Source organism: Lonchura striata, chromosome Z (assembly GCF_050655825.1).
Source record: "Lonchura striata isolate lonStrDom1 chromosome Z, ASM5065582v1, whole genome shotgun sequence".
NCBI lineage: Eukaryota > Metazoa > Chordata > Aves > Passeriformes > Estrildidae > Lonchura > Lonchura striata.
Window position 1 is genome coordinate 57,609,700 of NC_140740.1, and position 18,316 is coordinate 57,628,015.

At 34.0% G+C, this 18,316-nt stretch overlaps 1 protein-coding gene across 10 annotated transcripts in view; it reads right to left on the reverse strand.

The window, feature by feature from the left end:
- The window catches only part of PDE4D (phosphodiesterase 4D), a 530,620-nt gene that overhangs the window by 306,426 nt on the left and 205,878 nt on the right, over positions 1–18,316 (reverse strand). The window contains exon 1 of one of the 10 annotated variants that reach the window (XM_085566240.1): positions 1–18,316. This exon is cut by the window's right edge and continues 23,133 nt beyond it. The exons of the other annotated variants lie outside the window; for them this stretch is intronic. Within the exon in view, the coding sequence (XP_085422366.1) occupies positions 1–260 (260 nt within the window). The 5' untranslated portion in view covers positions 261–18,316. 10 annotated transcript variants of the gene reach the window in all.

An 18,316-nucleotide genomic window follows, 5' to 3' on the forward strand; every position in this document is an offset into this window, starting at 1 on the left:
CAGGTATGTGCCACAGTGAAACGACGCTGTTTCGGTATGTTGCTATTTAAAAACATCCTTCTCAAGAGCCTTGGAGAATTTCGAGGAGAAACAACTGGACACAGCCGGGGAGAAGCAGGCGACGACTTTCGAGTTGTCCTGGCCTTTTCATGTTGCAACAGGTTTTCCCTCAGGGTCTTCACAAGATCTTCATTTAGCCATGGATTTTGACTGTGTGTATTATCCACAGGCAAATTGTCTGGACTTGTCTGCTGAGCCATGTTTCTCAAGTAACTTTGTTATGAAGGTCTAATACAATCAAATGTTGGCCTTACTGCTTAAATTATTTCTCTTCTAAATCAGTTCCCAAGAACTGCTCAGAGACCCTGCACCAGTTCAGCCTATTCTGTTTTCAGCATGGTGCTGCCTGCCCTTAACGTCTTTCTACAGATAATGATCTACAAAGGAAAAAGTAAGCTAACTCCTCCACAGAAACCGATTAAACATTACCACTCCTTTCACAGCCCTGCTGCCAAAGATCACTTCTGAGCTATCATAGCAAGTGAGCATGGGAGGAAGAAATTGCTTTAGCACAACGTTTATCAGAGCTGTAAAGCTGCCTGTTAAACTATCGAAACTAATGTGCTGCAGCTGCTTGAGTGACTTCTGGTTATGTACATAAAAAGTGCTGGAGGAGGGCTTAAACATCAGATGTGTGCTCCTTTTGTTTGATTATTCTTTCCTTTGCTTATTCCTGAACCTTCAGGGAGGTGGAGAAAAAGGGGGACTGCTGAAAAACCTCTTCTGTTTTTTCAAGGATCTACCATGTTCATCTTTGTCCCTAGGAAAAATTTAAGATGCCAAATTATTACCTATTAAGCTAAAAAATGCTACAATTAAATAGTGCAAAAGGGCTTAGTTTTTGCCTTCTCCCCTGTGTCCTCAAGTCAGTTTATCACAACCAGTTTTCAAATACATTTAGGAAAGTCAGATACTTGCTACCTTATATTCTTCAGAAAAGTAACCCTAACATTTAAGAGATGGACATAAAATAAAACTATGATAGCTACTACTATCTGTTTAATGAGATATTCTTATTTTAGTATTTTTATCATAGTATTACCACTGTTTGAACTATGAAAATATCTTTTTTCTATTCACAGATGATAGGGAGATAAAATATCAAAAGCTATTCAAAGAGAACTTCCAGAATATAAAAAGGCAAATACTTGCATTTATTTGGTGAATGCATACAACTAATAAATTTCATATTTATTTTCATGTAATTATGCAAATAAGATGTTGGTGCAATTTTATAATACAACAACACCTCTGTCAAAGAAATCTGACCCTTATATTTTTTTTGCAGTTTTAATAAAATATCTAACTTCATTTATTATGGAAGACAAAAATGCTATAAACATGTTAAACTGAGTTGATAACTCACTAACAGCAGATGAACTCTAATAAAGGAAAGCAGGTGAAAATTTGCTTAAAGTTTTGTTTTGCAGCAACAGTAACAACAACAGTTTTTCAGTTATAACCATACTTCCGGTTCATCCTGCAGTAACAAAGAATCAACATTTTGTCAGAGATTTCTCTGTGAGAGATATCTTTTAAAAATCAGAACACTGGTTTCATATAATTTTCATTGTTGCAATATATTGTTCCTCTTATGCTTTGTCTTAGACTTTCCTTTGTGAATATGAATTTCTTTTGAAGCACACAGTGTCTTGGCTTTCAGTGACATGAAGGGCGTTTACAATTGCATGACCAGGTGTGAAAGGCAAATACTGCTCCCTGTTTTGCAGCAAAATCAGAAATTCTGCAAAAGCAGCTATCTCTCACAATGGAGAGGAATCACCTTTGTCCTTAGCACTGAAACCACAATTTCTGATGAGGATTATAAAGGGAACATCATGATGCTGACAGCACTAGATTAGAACAGCAGAGGAAAGGTCAGCTTACATTAAGAATGACATTGATATCAGGTGTCAACCCCATTATGTAGACAAGTTTTAACTGTACTGCGTCATATGTGAAATTTGATAACAATGTACTTGCAAATTTAACTCAGCACTACAGAATGCAGAAATCACTGTGCATTGTTTTTGTGTATTTCTCTAACATTTTATAGAAAATTCAATCAATATGTAAAAATTAACACTGACCAAAGAATAAAGCCCAGATACTATTAAAACTACAAAAAGCCAAAATTTTAAGTTGTTTCATTAAGAATAAAATTAATACTGGAAATAGGGTGTTATTTCACAGAGAGACAAAGAATTTTATTAAATCATAACTAACACATAACTACCACAATAACTGCTTCCACATTTTCTTGATTAAAAGAATAGTACACACAGAACTCATCTTCAACAAGTAGTCAAAATAAAAGTATGATATATTAAAATGTTTTTAACTGTGAAGAACAGATGACCCTCTGTTAGACTGTTATTTTTTCTTCTTTAATAGAAAACACTAGCAATTGCATAATAACTCCAAGTACTTCTTTTAGATAATGCAGTCTGTATAACAAGAGTTATGTCCTTTTATGCTATTAAATACTGCCCTCTGATGTCTACTCCAAAGCATAGTCTTTAGACAACTGCAGTGACTTTCTAAAACTAGCCAAATTGTCCCATTGGAGATCAACAATCAACGATGTCATTAAGACTAATAACATTTATCTTAGTGGGCCTGGGATCATATTTTAAGATGCTCTATATTTCAAAGGCAATTATGGAAGAGGAAAGCATTAGTCCATGGATCAGGAGTTTTATTACCCTTGTTTTTAAAGTAAGTCAACAAGGGCCGTTGACACCTTGCATTACAGGTATTGAGAGTGTTTGTTAAATTTTCAAAGAGGTAAGATATCATATATATAGAACAGGATAAGTCCTTTTAACAGAAGAAATGAACCAAGTAATTACTTGCATGAATAGCTAATGAAATGCTTTTCCTGACTGTGTTAGTAGGTTAATTTTCTGAACATCAATTATCCATGTTCCAGATACATCCTTTTGGCACGTCTGCCCATCTTCTCCTTGTCATCGAAGGAAAAAGAAAAGCTATGAAAAGTCTCAAGCATACTCATAAATTTAAAGCCTGCAAATTGATTTTATTATAGAATAGAAACATGAACAGTCTTCACTGTAAAAAAATAAGCAGAGATCTAACTTCTAGCAATAGCAAATAGGTATTATGTGAGTTAGATAAAATTCTCAGGTTAAGAGTCAGTAACTGAAGGAAGATAAAACAGAAAAATAGCAGTAGCATGAGGTGTTTTCACAGGTACTAGAATGAAGAATTGAAAGCAAACTGTTCCATAAAGAAAAAAATAGCAATTCCAGTTTTATTTGTTAGACAAAAAAGACAGCAAAGTACTTTTTTTTCTATAAAGATTGAGAAACAGACCTCTTACAAAGGCACAAAAATTATTTATTAAACATTGAAAAATTTCCACCAAAAAAGTATTTTTACATGTTTTATTCTGATGAGTTCATTTTCTATTTGAAATTAAACCACTGAAAATTTCTATTAAATGCAATCAAAGTAAATATATATATATATATATATATATATATATATATATATACACACACACACTGGTCCTTTTGAAATAAGAAATTTGAGAGCTGATGCATACCTAATTTCCAAAAGTTCATTTTCATTTGGACAGTCTTTAAGCATGTTGTATTGTCCTATTTAAAGGCACTGACAGTTAAATCTAATTTTTCAGATTTTGTAAAGTCACATCTCATAGGTAAAAGTTCTAACAAGAACAGATGTAATTCTGCCTACTATACATTCAACTGAATCATTATAAAGCTCAAGGCAAAGCATAGAACTAGAACCTCCTAGCAAGGGAAATTCATTACAAAAATATCTAGAAGTTCCAGTAGCTTTTATTGGCTTCCAGTGAGCACCTAAAGATACTAAAAAATGAAATTAAACTTTTTAGTTCTTGTACTTTACACAAACTTTCATAAGAAATGTGTACCTTATGAAAAATGTATTTTAAAGAAATACAGGCTTAAAGTGCTTACTTTTCTGTTAATTATAAAGACTTCCTAAGCTGCAGCATATAGAAAGAATAAGTTAATTGGTTCTGCAGAGAATACTGTGCAAGATTAAACAAGTATTTGATCTTACATAAAAGACAATAAACAAGGATATAAAAGTATTTTCTTTGTAACAATTATTTTTAACACAGACTATGATAAACTTACTTTAATATTTTAACTGCTAATCAACATATAAAATCTATTATGTGATTGTGTCTATTTCAAATTACCTTGAACAGTTTTTCTTATTAGAGAATTAGTGCAGCCACTTGGAAGTAGCAGAACTTTTTTTGCATCCTACTTGGGACCAAGTAGAGAATTCCAGAAACATAGGAATGCAAGCCAAAAACATCCCTCCAATGTGTTATTTTTTTGAAAGCAAGCAGATCAATATCACAGGATCATAGAAGGTGATAATGATCAAATACTCTCTCCTGCTCAAAGCAGGAGCAGCTGTAAGGCTCCTAATGCCATGCTGAGGCACTAGGGCACCTAAGAGTGGCTCAGGAGTGGAGAGAAAAGAAGAAATCAGAGGTAGTTGTGAAGAATGGCTGGTATGCCATGGTTTAATTTCCAGGAGCAAATAACATAATACTGAAGTTATGGCATGATGGAAAACAATTGTTCCAGATAAAGTAGAAAATAAGAATCTTGGATGACAATAGGATTCTTATTTGAAAAGAAAGGTTGATAAATTAATTGAGGAGCATGGTAGTGAGGAAGCAAAGGATAAAAGAAGACATTATCAGGTGATAGAAGTCTTAATAAAATGTTACATGTTAGCAAAGTTCAATACCTGTCAATTGTCACATTCTCAAAGAGCTGGGATGGTATCATGGATTTGACATTTGCAGGCAGTTTATCAGACTCTTTCCTAGCAGTTACATGCATGGCCTGCTGAGGAGACCATAGGTACCATGCAGCTTCCTACAGGTAACTAAGAAGGGGATTAGTTGCACTTAGTACAGAAATGACAAGCATATACCAAGAGATAAAACCTTTAACAGACCAAGGTACAAGAAACACATGCACCTCTAAATCAAAGGAAATTCTAGGCTGCTGTATTCACTTTTTGTCTTTGATCTGAGTACATTTTTAACATCCTAACAGAACAATGCTACCTAAAATGGCATTAAAACACCTTTCAAAATCATAATCAGATAAATCAGATACACATACATTTACAAATATATTTTCAAAAAAGGAACTGAATAACCATGAAGCTGGGTATGGTATGTTTAGCACTATAATAAAGCCATTTGCTGTCACTTAAAATTTTAGAGCACTTCTATTCTTGAGAAGTTTCCAGTAAAAATGTTTCAGAAAAATCAGTTCAAATTCACTTTGCAAGTCAGTAAAACATGACTTCATCAATCATGTTTGCAAATGTTGTCATGATTCTACAAAAACAAACAACAAACAAAAAAAACCCACATTTTACGGGGTAAGATTAAAGGAAATTAATGTACTTCTATTCAATTATGTCAAAGAATAGGCAGAACTGTTAGGTGGCATTGCAATGCACAAATATATCTGATCACTGTTAGCTAATTCTAAGGAAAATACTTGGCCCACATGAGCAAAAAACAATTACAGGCATAAACTGTTTTGAAGAGCAGTCCTGAGGGGAAGGGAAAGGAGAGGTCAGTGGAAAGGACACAGCACAGAAGGAAGAATGCTGAGACCAATCCCCTAGTCTGTGTTTCATAGGGATATGGACTTAATTTAAAAGCATAGCAGCTAAGCAAGATTTTGGTTGTAATCCTAGATCTCTTAAGGGTAGACTCATGACAGATACTTGTTAGAACCTTTAGAAAACTGCATAGCCTAATCTTAGGAGCATAACTTTGCCTACTGAGAACACTGAATATATCATGGCTTTGTAAAAATCGAGGCTAAGGATTATAAAGTATCATAAGTACTTGGCAAAAAAAGTACATCAACATTCCAGATCCCTAAACATTAGAGTTTATTTCTTAAGTTAGCACAAGCAATATGTCTTACCAAACTAGATTTAACCCAGGCTCTCCAAACATGGTGGTTAAGCCAGAATGTAATGCACAAATAAACAAGTACATTTCTCTGAGGTCAGACACATGCACAGGGAGTTTACTTTATAAGAAATCTACACCATATGCTGTATTCCAAATAATTTGTTATTTTGATCATGGACTAAAAGCTGAGAAGAATTCAAAGAAATATTTACAAAACTGCAAGAGATTAGAAGAAAAGAATATGAGTCTAAAAGTCTACGTTAACACTGCATAACTAATTTATTGTCTGGAAATGAGCTACTACTTAATGGCAAAAAAGTTAGTGCATTAAAAGGGGAACATAGCTATTTAACAGGGTTTAATATCACTTAATATCCAGGATGCCTCAGAGCCTGGAGATTCCTTTTTAGGTTGTGGAACTTATAAATCCTTCAGTTCAAACCCATTATTGTAAGTTGGTTTTTAGAAGTCTGAAGTTTCTAAAATTTTGAGTATAAAATAAAATGAAACATCAAAATACTATTAATATAATTCACTTGGAGTAATTTTTGTATCTTTTCTATAGATGTTCAGCTGGTCACTTTGCAGATTTGAAAGAATTGTAACATAAATAACACAAAGGATTCTTTCTACAGTGTTATTAAGAATTCACACTCTGAAAGAATTTCAAGGGAGAAAAATTTCCTCCCTACATGGAAAAGCTTGGTATATTTTAAATTCATAACACTTTTTTCTTGATAAAATTGTCCCAGAAAGTATGAATTTCAGAAACCTCTCTGGAATCAACAGTAGGTATTTGTGTGTTTGCCAGTTCTACAGTGTATCTTTCTTTATCTTAAGTAGGACATAAGTAGGTTACATAAATCTTTTATCGAAATTTAATTCTATCTTGCGGAATTCTACACTGCAGTTTTAAATACTGTTGGATTTTTTTAAATGTACTTGGAAAGAAACCTTCAAAACTCCTTTTGGTTGCCTATGCCTTATAAATTATAGTAAATAATAAATATAAGAGATTGGTTTTGTGTCAGACTAGAGCTTGATGCACAATATAGAAAGTTATACATATAGGTATAAGTAATGTCCTAGAGAAAAATTGAAAGAAAGTGGGCATTTTAGTGCATCTACCTAGAAAATAATTTATTGAGGTACACCATATGGCAATTGTAATTACAGAAAAATAAAAATATATTTAAATATAAAATATATTTAATTAAATCCGAAATATATTTAAATCTTCAGATTTAAATCTGCTATCAGATACCCCAAAGGACTGCAGTAGTCTGTGAAGTAATGAAAACTGTTATATTTAGGCAATAAATATAATTAGCAGAGCTTTAAGATCACCTGATAGACTGGCCAAAATTATTACTATAGAGAGTTTTTCTCTGTACCTATGCTTATTGGCTTCAAATGGGGACAGGAACAACCTCTAGAATTATGACAATGAAATAAGAAAGCATCAGTCCTCTGTCACCCTCTACAGGAAAAATCCTAAACCAGAATTCTTAAAGGCAGAATTAAACAAATCTGTACCAGCACTTCACAACTGATTTAAGGGACACTTGTATATTCAGAGAAGTTCAATGTTTCAAACACTCTTGTTAGATATAACTGTAATCAAAATGTCTCCTTTTTCACTTACAAAAATGAGGGCAAGAACAATCAGCATATCTTTAAAGAATATTATAATATTTGTGTTACAATCACACTCCTGGATTACTGTCTGAAACTAAATCCTACTAACTTTACAAAAAATTAATTTTAATCATGTTATTATATTACATAAGTCATATAATTATAGACATGAGTAAAAAATTATATTAATCATAAAAAATAAATTAAATAATTGCAATTGCAGAATCAAAAATTCTATGTTGAACTTTATATTATACTTTCTATGCTTACATAGCATCTTCTATTAATGTTAGCAAGGAACACACATAGAACACACATAAAGCTCACTAAAAAAAACATTTGCCAGCAAGCAGAAAAGGAAATAAGGATTTTGTGTGGTTTCTTTTCATATGAATGTAAAACATGAAATCTATTAACTGAAAGAGATAATTCAACTGACAAATCATAAAGCAGCTTAATGGTTATTTAGTTTTCTAATTCTGCTGTTTGTTTCTTATTTTCACAATGTATGGGGGTTTTATTATATTTGAGATAATTAGATATCATCCTAAGATTACCATTAAGAATAAATATTGAGTCTATTTATACCATGACCCCGTGAGGCCCTGGAATCTGAAAAAAAAACAGGGAAATGAGGAAGTGGATGAAGGTTCTTCTGGAATAGAGGGACTGCCTAGGGCAGGACAGCCCACCCCTTCCATCGCAGTCTCCTCAAATATGAAGAAAAGAAGGATAGTTGTCCCCTTTTTAGAGGAATGGAGGGCTCAATATGCCAACCAGACCCATCCCATCAGGAGGTGCATTATCACTGAGGTCCAGGTAAGAGATGTCATCAAGAAACTTCCTAGCCTGATTCAGCACATAGATTTTTACCCTCTACTGGTTTTCTAGGTGAGCAGTGTTGAGGTCCTAACAGAAAGGTTGTGGACAATCAAGGCAGAATTCATAGCCTTAGGACAATTGGTCAAGGGACCTGGGCACACGCTGTATTTATTCTCTTCTGCCATTTGCTCTGAATGATGGAGCAAGAAACAGGATAATCATGCAGATGGATATCTGGCTTTGAGACAGGTGTTACCAGAAAAAAAAAAAATGAGGTTTTAGTCATAGTCATTTTAAACAACAGCGAGCCTGCTGGTAAAAAATGAGGCCACCCCAAAGGTGGTAAAGGATCTTAGCTGACAAGCTAACAGAGCTTGTTGAGACCTTAAACCAGATTTTAAGGGGGATAGGGATATTTCCAGTCTTGAAGAGACAAGGTATGGGAAGAGCAGAGTTATAGTGACCACAACAGTAGCAAAAGGAGTCTCAACCAAGCACAAATAGTGAGACTTAATTACGAGACAGGACTATAGGGCAATCCTTTGCAATCCTACTGGGCTACTGACACAATCAAATGTAAACCAATACTTGCAATATGGGGAACAAAGAGGATGAAATATAGGTCTGTGTGCAGTCACAGGACTTTGATGTCATTGTGATCGAAGGAGGTGATCCTGCTCATCTACTCACCTCTGGTGAGGCCTCACCTGGAGTGCTGTGTCCAGGCTCCTCAGGATGAGAGACATGAGGTGCCTAAGTAGCTCCAACCAAGGGTAAGAAATATGATAAATGGACTGGAGCATGTCTTTTACAAGAAAAAGCTGAGTGAGCTGGGCTGTTCAACCTCAAGAAGAGATGACTGAGAGGGGAACTTGTCAATATATACAGGTATGTGACAGAAGAGGATGGACCAGGTTTTCTTGGTGGTGCCAAACAGGACAAGAGGGAACAGGCAGAAATTGATGCACAGAAATTCTACCTGGACAACAAGGAAGAAATTCTTTACCGTGCAGGTTGCCTACAGAGCACTGGAACAGGTTGTCTGGCGAGGCTGTGGAGTCTCCCACACCAGCGATATTCCACAAATGTCTCGACACAATTGTGCATCATGTGCTCTAGGATAGCCCTGCTTGAGCAGAGATGTTGCACCAGGTTAACCCCTTACAACTTTTATTGTTCTATGATTTTTTCATTTTAAAACCAAAAGGAGAACCCACTGAGAAAAAGTTAAATTCCCCCTGAGGTGATATTATTTTAATTTCTAAGGGAATGGTATCTATGTGTATATATCAAAAGACAGACAAGGTGATTAATTGGAATTAATTTGACTTTTAACTACATGTAGAGTGGAAAAAAGATTAATTGTAAAGTGTGGAACCTGAATATTTTGTAAATGGTATTAAATAAGGGGTAAATCCAGTCCTGGTTTTGGCTGGGATAGACTTTAATTTCTTTCTAGCAGCTGTACGGTGCTCTGTTTTTCGGATTCAATATGAGACTAATGTTGATAAAACACTGATGGCTTTAATTGTTGTTAAGTAGTATTCTTCTAAGTCAAAGACTTCCCTGTTTCTCATGTCCAGCCAACAAGAAAGCTGGAGACACACAAGCTGACGCAAACTGGCCAAGGGGACATACTATATGACATCATCCTTAGTACATTAAAATAGTAGGAATGCTGGCTGCTTAGAAAGTGGCATCAATCAGGGAGTGATGAGCAATTGCACTGGGCACCACTTGTTTTGTGCATTCCAATATTTTTATTATTATAAGCATTATTATTTACTTCCTTTTCTGTGCCATTAAATGGTCTTTATCTCAATTCACCTTTACTCTTCCAGTTCTGTGGGATGCTTAGTTGACAGCTGGCATTAAGCCACAGCAGTGCTATTCCAATTTTCCACTGCAACTACAATTTTCCCTCTTAATTTTTTTCTTCTGAACACAGCTAGAAATTATAACCTGCAGTATAGATAAGGGGAGGCACAGCTTCAAGTCATACAGTACAGAACAAGAGAAAGATCCTTAATCAAATGTAATTAATTCAAGAAGCTCTCTAATACAACCAGTGTTACTTCATCTGAGTTGAATTGTACCTTCTTGTAATCACTGGTCAGTAGAAAAAGTTTGATTCACACTTTCTACATGAAGGGGCAAGTCTGTATATTTCAATGAGAGTTAAACATGTCATGCCCTGTCATTCTAGGTAATATTGGAAGCAAGGAATGTCTTCAGCAAGCAGCTCTTTTCCTCACAGGATATTAATCAGTTCATAGAACTTAATTTTTTTTAAGTTATGAAATTAAAAGCACCAAGTATAATTTCTTGTGCACACTGTTTTAAAGTGACTGGAAGATGGGAGAAATGACACAGCATGAGGCTGAAACTGTAAAATCTGCTTCTAGTTGAGCTCCTCTGAGTGCCTGTAAATAAACACTGTATGGCAAACATAGTCACTGCAGGGGCAAGCTGAGCAAGTATGGAACATAGGAACCCAGAGAGGAAGAAAAAACATAGTACCTGGAACCTCCCTAACACTCTTTAGCAACATTTTTGGACCTTTTTTTTTAATCACTGAATTTAGGTTGAAGGTACTCTTTTGCACTTTGTTGCTATTCAGTGACATTCACCATAACAGTTTGACTGTTCTTTAGCAGTGAAATTACTGGTAGTTTTTAACCTATAATAAAAGTTTTGTTTCTTTGTTCAAACACATTTAGTCTTAAACACTGACAAATCTGAATTTCTATTTTTAACCTACACCTCCAGGCTGCTACAGAATTTGAGTTTTCTGCATCTGCAACAGAGAGCTGCAGTTGTGACACCAGACTGGAGATGGTTGATAAATGGAAGACAAGGCTGCTATTTGGGGCATAAAAATATTTTGGTGCCAGAACTGTCAAGGAGTTCAACAATGTAAACAAGGAGTTCAAAGTGTAAAATATTATAGCTGGAATGGAATAACTCCATGTGGTAGGTACAGGAATTTTTCTGTCTAGACAGTGAAAAGCCACCCAGAAAAGACCAGAGGTTTCTGGTGGACAGGAACATATTTAGCAAGCTAATCAGCTTCCACAGTGTGTCCTTGCAGCAATGAAGGCCACATATTTATCTGTATCAACAAAATTAGTCTCAGCAGACTGAATGAAGTGATTTTCTTAAGACCACATGGAGAATAGCATGCTAACTTTTGGGCTTCTAAGTGCAAGAAAGACACTGACATAGTGGAGCAAGTCACTCAGAATGACTCAAAGACTAAGAAAAGTAGGTTTGTTCATCTGTAAGGAAAGAAAATTAAGTTGGGATCTCAGCACTGTCTGCAACCACATAATAAGGTGTAGAGAAGAGGGATTGAGACTTACAGCAGAGCTGCACAGGTAAGTGGCAGTAGATAAAAGTTGGAACATGTCATATTCTGACTGGATGTATAAAAAAAGAATTCCTATGAGGATGGCTGAACATTGGAACATGCTGTCCCAAGAGGCTGTAGAAACTCTACCCATGGAGATACTCAAATCCCAAGCAGACAGTGCCTGAGCAACATGCTGTAGCAGGAGGTTGATCTCAGGAACATATGGGATTCTCTGAATCTGCATGCTGTCTTATCACTCACTATTATGGACCAGAGAATTTTTAAAAATTAATTTTTAAAAATTAATACAGGTTTTCATAATTAGGTTAAGCCCACAATAATACACAGCAAATATATTAGAAAAACAGAATGCAAGCAAATCAGAGGCAAACTCATCTACAAGATTATGCCTAAGAAAAGGTTATACGCTAAATATTTTGTTCTGCTTTCTGATTTGGGGACAGGGCATGACGTGCAGCTAGTGGGGATGAAGTTCAAAGATGAACAATTCAGTTCTTTATGTAACACATAGATGATCTCTGGAAGTCTTTGTGAAGAGTGGTTACATTTAACAAAAGTTTGTACAACCTGAAACGCACGCTAAACAAGTTCATGGGAAAGAAATCCATGTCACTGTTAATTCAATAGGATCCACATCCTGTATAGAAGATTCAAAAATAAAAAAATGGCTGAGAGATGAAAATGTCTTGGTTGGCTTATCATATATGCTTGTGCTGTTCTGACACTTTTTCTTAAAAGACTTTTTCTTAGAAAATTGCCTATGGAGAAAATCACAGACAAAAAATAAATTCTGGGCTTGATGAACCATTCCTCTCTCCACAAACAACTGTTCTAAGGGAGAGTTAACAGTGGTCTCCATTTAATAGTTAAATATCATGGTAACATGCAAGAGTTTTGGAAAAGCTAGTGAAAAAGAATTTCTGAAATGGAAACTGTAGAAATTTGAAGATGAGCAATTTGACTTTTAACTACATGTGGAGTGGAAAAAAGAGGAGGAACAAATGTATTCAATAATATGTTTAGGAACAAAAGGAAAAGCCCCAGATGAACAACACCAGACTTCTTAATTGCAGCATTCTGCATATTACAGCAGAGGGAAAAAATGAGAACACCAAAAGACAATAGGTACCTAAAGGCATCAGAATTAGCATAAGGTTTGCTTGTGGACAGGAAATGAGAGTAAGGAATTGAAGTGGAGGAATTTCAAAGTGCAGTTTTCACAAAAAGTCTTTATTGCAAGCCTGAAAGATTAGGTATGCTGAAGTACCAAGAGAGTAAAATGAATATAAGAATATGCAGATTTTTGTGAAATTATAAAGGATTGATGAAAATTTATAGTGATGACTCCCAATAGCTGTTATTGCAGATGCCATTTCTTATAAATTTGCTAGTTTTCAGTCATCTTCAATTCTGAATGGACTTGGAGTCCATCATTTCCAATAAGTGAATCTGGATTTATATTTGATATGGAATTAAGTTATTTCAAGGGAGAAAACACTTCCATCTCCACTTGCATAAAACATGATTGTTGGGCTGAAAAATAACAGTAATGTAATCATTCTCAAGGAAACACAGAGACTTTAAGAGACTTCTAATGACAATGTTTCCAAGTACCATTTGAAGATAAAGCATTTTAAAAATCCATTTTCCCCTCCCAGAACTGCCATATTAAGAACACTGCACAGCAGGAGAGACATCTCACCTTTGAAAGTATTTAAGAGGACTGCTTTAAGAATACAGAAATACAGTATAAAAGTCTCTTGAATATTCTTGCAACATCACCTCAGATTCTTATATACTTCTTATCTTCAGCTGTAGTAAGCGTACGGTAATACAAATCCCATTCTTCTGTCATAAAGGGAGTGAGTATTCATTTCTCTCAGACTACAATTAAGAAAATTTCATTTCTTTCTTATATTAATGGAGAACATACTACATTAAAAACTCGTTTTATAACCTTTTTCTACAAGTACCAATGTTTGCATACTTAAAAGTGCTGACAAGTGGACAAAAGAACCTTTCTCTTTGCATATGACAAAGACTGCTTTTCATAAATACCTCTTTATATTTTAAAATAAAATATTAATAATTCAAAGGACTTAAAATAAATATAGCTAGGTTACCTTTACAGGATATGAAAACTCCTGCAGAGACAAGGAAATTGCCTTCATAGTGTTAAAACATGTCTTAAGAAGTCCTTTTATTAGAATTGATTCTCATTAATTGAAGGAAAAAGCAACAAATAACCAAGTTGCTATTTTTAAAACAACTATGAAACAGTTCCAGAGAAGGCAGTCTTCAAAAGTGTAATTTCTGTATTTCCTTTTTCAGGAATTATGTAAGTAACCTGTAGTTAATACATCTCTTTTATTTACCAGCAGAAGAAAATAAAATTATACCTTTTTTTCAGACACCAGTGTAAAAATATGGCTCTCTGGCACTCTGTTCTGTAATCAAATTTATTTTTAAAAGGTTACTTTTAGTGGAAGAGTAATATTATTCAAATACAGATTTAGAAACAAATATACACACACAGGAAAAAAAAAAAAAAAAAAAAAAAAAAAAAAAGAGGAAAAAATAAAGTTCCTGAAACCCGAGTGAAGTCTCACAGGCAGAAGTACAGAAGATGAAAAATTAGTGACCTAAAGCTGTGCAGCCAAAAACATGGGAGTTAGAGTAGAGATCTGACAAGTCACCAAGTCCTTTCATTTTTCCTGAGACTCTACCGATTATTATCACCACATGCATAAAATGAAAATAGCATACCACATCTCTACATACAACCCCATGCTGCATTATGAAGAAAGAAAGAAAAAAAATCTGAGATTTTGGTTACTGCATTTTCTGTCCTATGTCATCTTCGTATTTGCACTAAGGAAAAAAGAAACCTGCATGCAACAGCATTTACTGCCATCTAACAGTAGAGGGGGCCCACTTCCTTAGAAAGAGATCCGGGCTTTGGCCTCGACAAACTCGAATTTTACTACTATTAGTATTTTACTACTAGTAGTAGTGAATGGAAAACGTGAAAAAACACTTGCAAGCATATTATTGAAGAAAGTTACTTTGTATTGAAAATAAACAGGTTTTTTAACTCCTTACAAGCTCTGATTTACTGGGAAAACTCACCATATTTTTACCTAAATTGTTTGTATTTTATAAAAACAGGTGCAGAACAAGTCAGAACAATAAAAAGAAGAAACAATTATTACAGCAGACAGTTACCACTGTCTATCTAGGGTAAGCATGAATTTCCTACCCAGAAAAAGGATTGAGTCATTCAGGTTTGAGTCATGTTCTTAATTATTTGCTTCAAGAAAATTAAAAATAAATAAGACCATGGGGTCATATTCTTTAAATTAGCTCAGTGGCACTTAATGATTAAATCAGCTGATCATCAGATCCTACCAAGGATCCACAGAAAACTTTCTTTCTAGTTCTTCTGACTGAAATTATAATTATCATTCCACAAAACAAATATTGCAATTTCCAATTTTTCTCTTCTTCCCTTTAATTACTGAAGTAACAATCATTTTACTTCTCTACCATTTTAAGTAGTTCACAATTTTTTGTTACCTAAGCTGTTTCATTCACCATATATTTAACCTAACCCTATACAAATAAACAAAAGAAAATAATATGCAGATGCCTGCAAACTATTACCATTTAAAAATTGTATTGCCTGAGGTGTGATTTAAATACCAGTATGCAAAACTAATACTTCCTCTGTTTGGTGTTTAAATTTCCAAACTTTACCCTATTATTAAAAAAAAAAAAACAAACAAAAAACACAACAAAATATGTCCATTTTTTGGTCTGCATATTGACACCCTAGTAACATCATTTATCTTATTTCCAATGGTTGAATTTCTATGTCATCAAATAATAGTGGCATATATTTTATAATAATGGTATCTCTCAGTTGTTTCTTGGGGGGATCCTACTAAATATATTTAACAATGTTCAAGTTAGTTCAGAATAGTTCTTTGAATGCTCCAACAAAGCATCATAAGCAGGTAACAAGAAAGAGTGGTGAGGTATACTTGTAAAACACACCAGAAAAAAGGGCTTCAGTATAATATTAGGCAAGTTTTTCTTGTAGGAAATAAATAACATTCTGATTAGTACTAGCACTTTTGTAAAATCACAATTGAAATTTTAGATTTTGTTCAAATGAAAATGTATTTTGCTTCAATACTATCAAAACCTATTCTTGGGTGTCTCTTTGTTCTTTTTGATGTTATAACATGCAACCTCTTTCTGGGACAGTTCCTGAAGTTATAACTGTAGTTCACTCTACTAAGCTGACACATGATTTTCTCTTCAGTCCTCATAGCAGAATACAGTGTCCCCCACCATGGCAGTTAATATACCACATTTCCAAACTAGTCCCAGAAGTTAGTTTTCAAAACCAAAACCAAATAAATTACACAGATACTTGTGATTTTGGCACACCACTAAAAACTAACCAGTTATCCACATAGTTAAATTAGATAAGCTACAAAATAAAATTTTACAGGCAAAGCTTAAGTAAATAAGTACACATGAGCACAGGGTGGTTAGGCAGTTAAAAGAGTGCTTGAAAGAAATTTGTTCACACATCAAGAATATCCAGCTCTCAGAATATGAAGTAACAACAAGATCTTAAGAAAGCTATTAATTTTTTATATGGACATCTATTAGTCATTTCTTATATAACATAATAAAAATTTTTACAGAAATGAAAAAATAAACAGACAAAACCAAAACCAACAGAAATCCATGCAACCTAATGGATTTGGGCGTGTAAAATATTTGGTTTTGCCATAGAATTGAAATAAGGGCTAAACAAAATGAAGAAAAAAGAGAAGGAGACATTCAACAAATGACAAAATAATTTCATTAAAATAATATTTTTAAAAAACCTAACTACCAGAGAACTGAACTTTTCCTTAAACTATAGATGTCAGCTCTTCAGCAGAATATTGTTATGGATACTCAAAATAAATTTATTTTAAAGTTGCTACAGTGTAGGAACCTAAATTCTTCTCTGCTAAAATTAGCTCCAGAGAAAATTTTTCTTTAGAGCAAAGTACTGGTGCAAAGTGCAGAAAAGAATTACACAAAATTCAGATGCTCAGAATGTTACTCCATTGTAGATTAAGATGGTCACTTTTTGAAATGAAGTCTCTTTGCTTCTCAAACCATGCATTTTTGACTTTGAATGCTTTTCCTTTGAATCAGCCTTATCATTTGCACAGTAAATCAGGTGAGAAAGATGTGTCATTTGAAATTATTTCCACCAAAATCTCCACATAATCCAAATTAATTGACAACTAAATTAAATACAGAAATTAGTATATTCTATGTCATTTGGAGTAAGAGAGGCCGCTGGAGGGTAGATTTATTAAACTGCCCTGAAATAACAGACAAGGGTTCAAGACATTCTACAGATGTAAATGAACAGGTATCCCTCTCTTGAAACTTAATTTTATAAGACAAAGTTTATAAACATGGATAGAGGATTAAACTTAAACTATATATTTCTAAACTAACTTTTTTTTTTTTTTTTTTTTGCAATTATAGAGATGTGGGATTTTTAGTTTTTTCTTGGAATATTTTCTATAAATCAAATTTTGCATTTTGATGAGAAAAACAGTTTTATTATAAAAATATAAACAAATAATAATAATTTAAATTAATTTTTTGTCAATTAACATTATCCAAAATAAACTTTCAGCTAGAAAGAAAAGGGTCTCAGGTTAAAAGAGTAAATATCATGTTACCAAAAATACCTCAATATATTTAGTCTGATTATGTTAATGTCTTAAGGAGAATGTGAGTTTTTTTCCTAATGGAAAGAAGAAATTGACCAATTAAAGGAAGAAACTGTAAAGATTAAGAAAGTCAAAGCAACAGTATTTATTGATTGTAAATTCTGTAAGGCAACCAGGTAAGGGAGAAAAATTGTATTTGCAGCTTCACTAAATAGGCTTACTGTGAACTTTGTATCCAAAGGACACAAGTGGACTAGAATATTTATGGATGATGCAACTTCATTTAAAATATTCATTCTGAGAACATACTGCTTCAGACACCAAAACCAATCAACCGCAAGATCCCAATCTGTAGCTAACCAGGCTCTCTTACTTCTGCTGTTTCTTAAGCTAGTTTTTCATGCTTAGGAAAGGATAGTCTGGGTTATTAAAAAGGCATGCAGTCAGGACTATAGACTTACCACTTCTACTACTGGTTCACATTAGAATTATATTAGTATTTATTTCTCAGAAAACAAAGCTTTGATACTGATGCACTCCTCCCTAAATTGGCATACACTCTGAACTAGCATGAATTTCTGTAGAGCTGTTGCAGACAGTTCAGACATGAGATCACAGATCTGATTTTTCTAGGTACGTTTTAGATCAGTTTTTATTTTCATCTTGAAACGAGATGCATATCCTAGC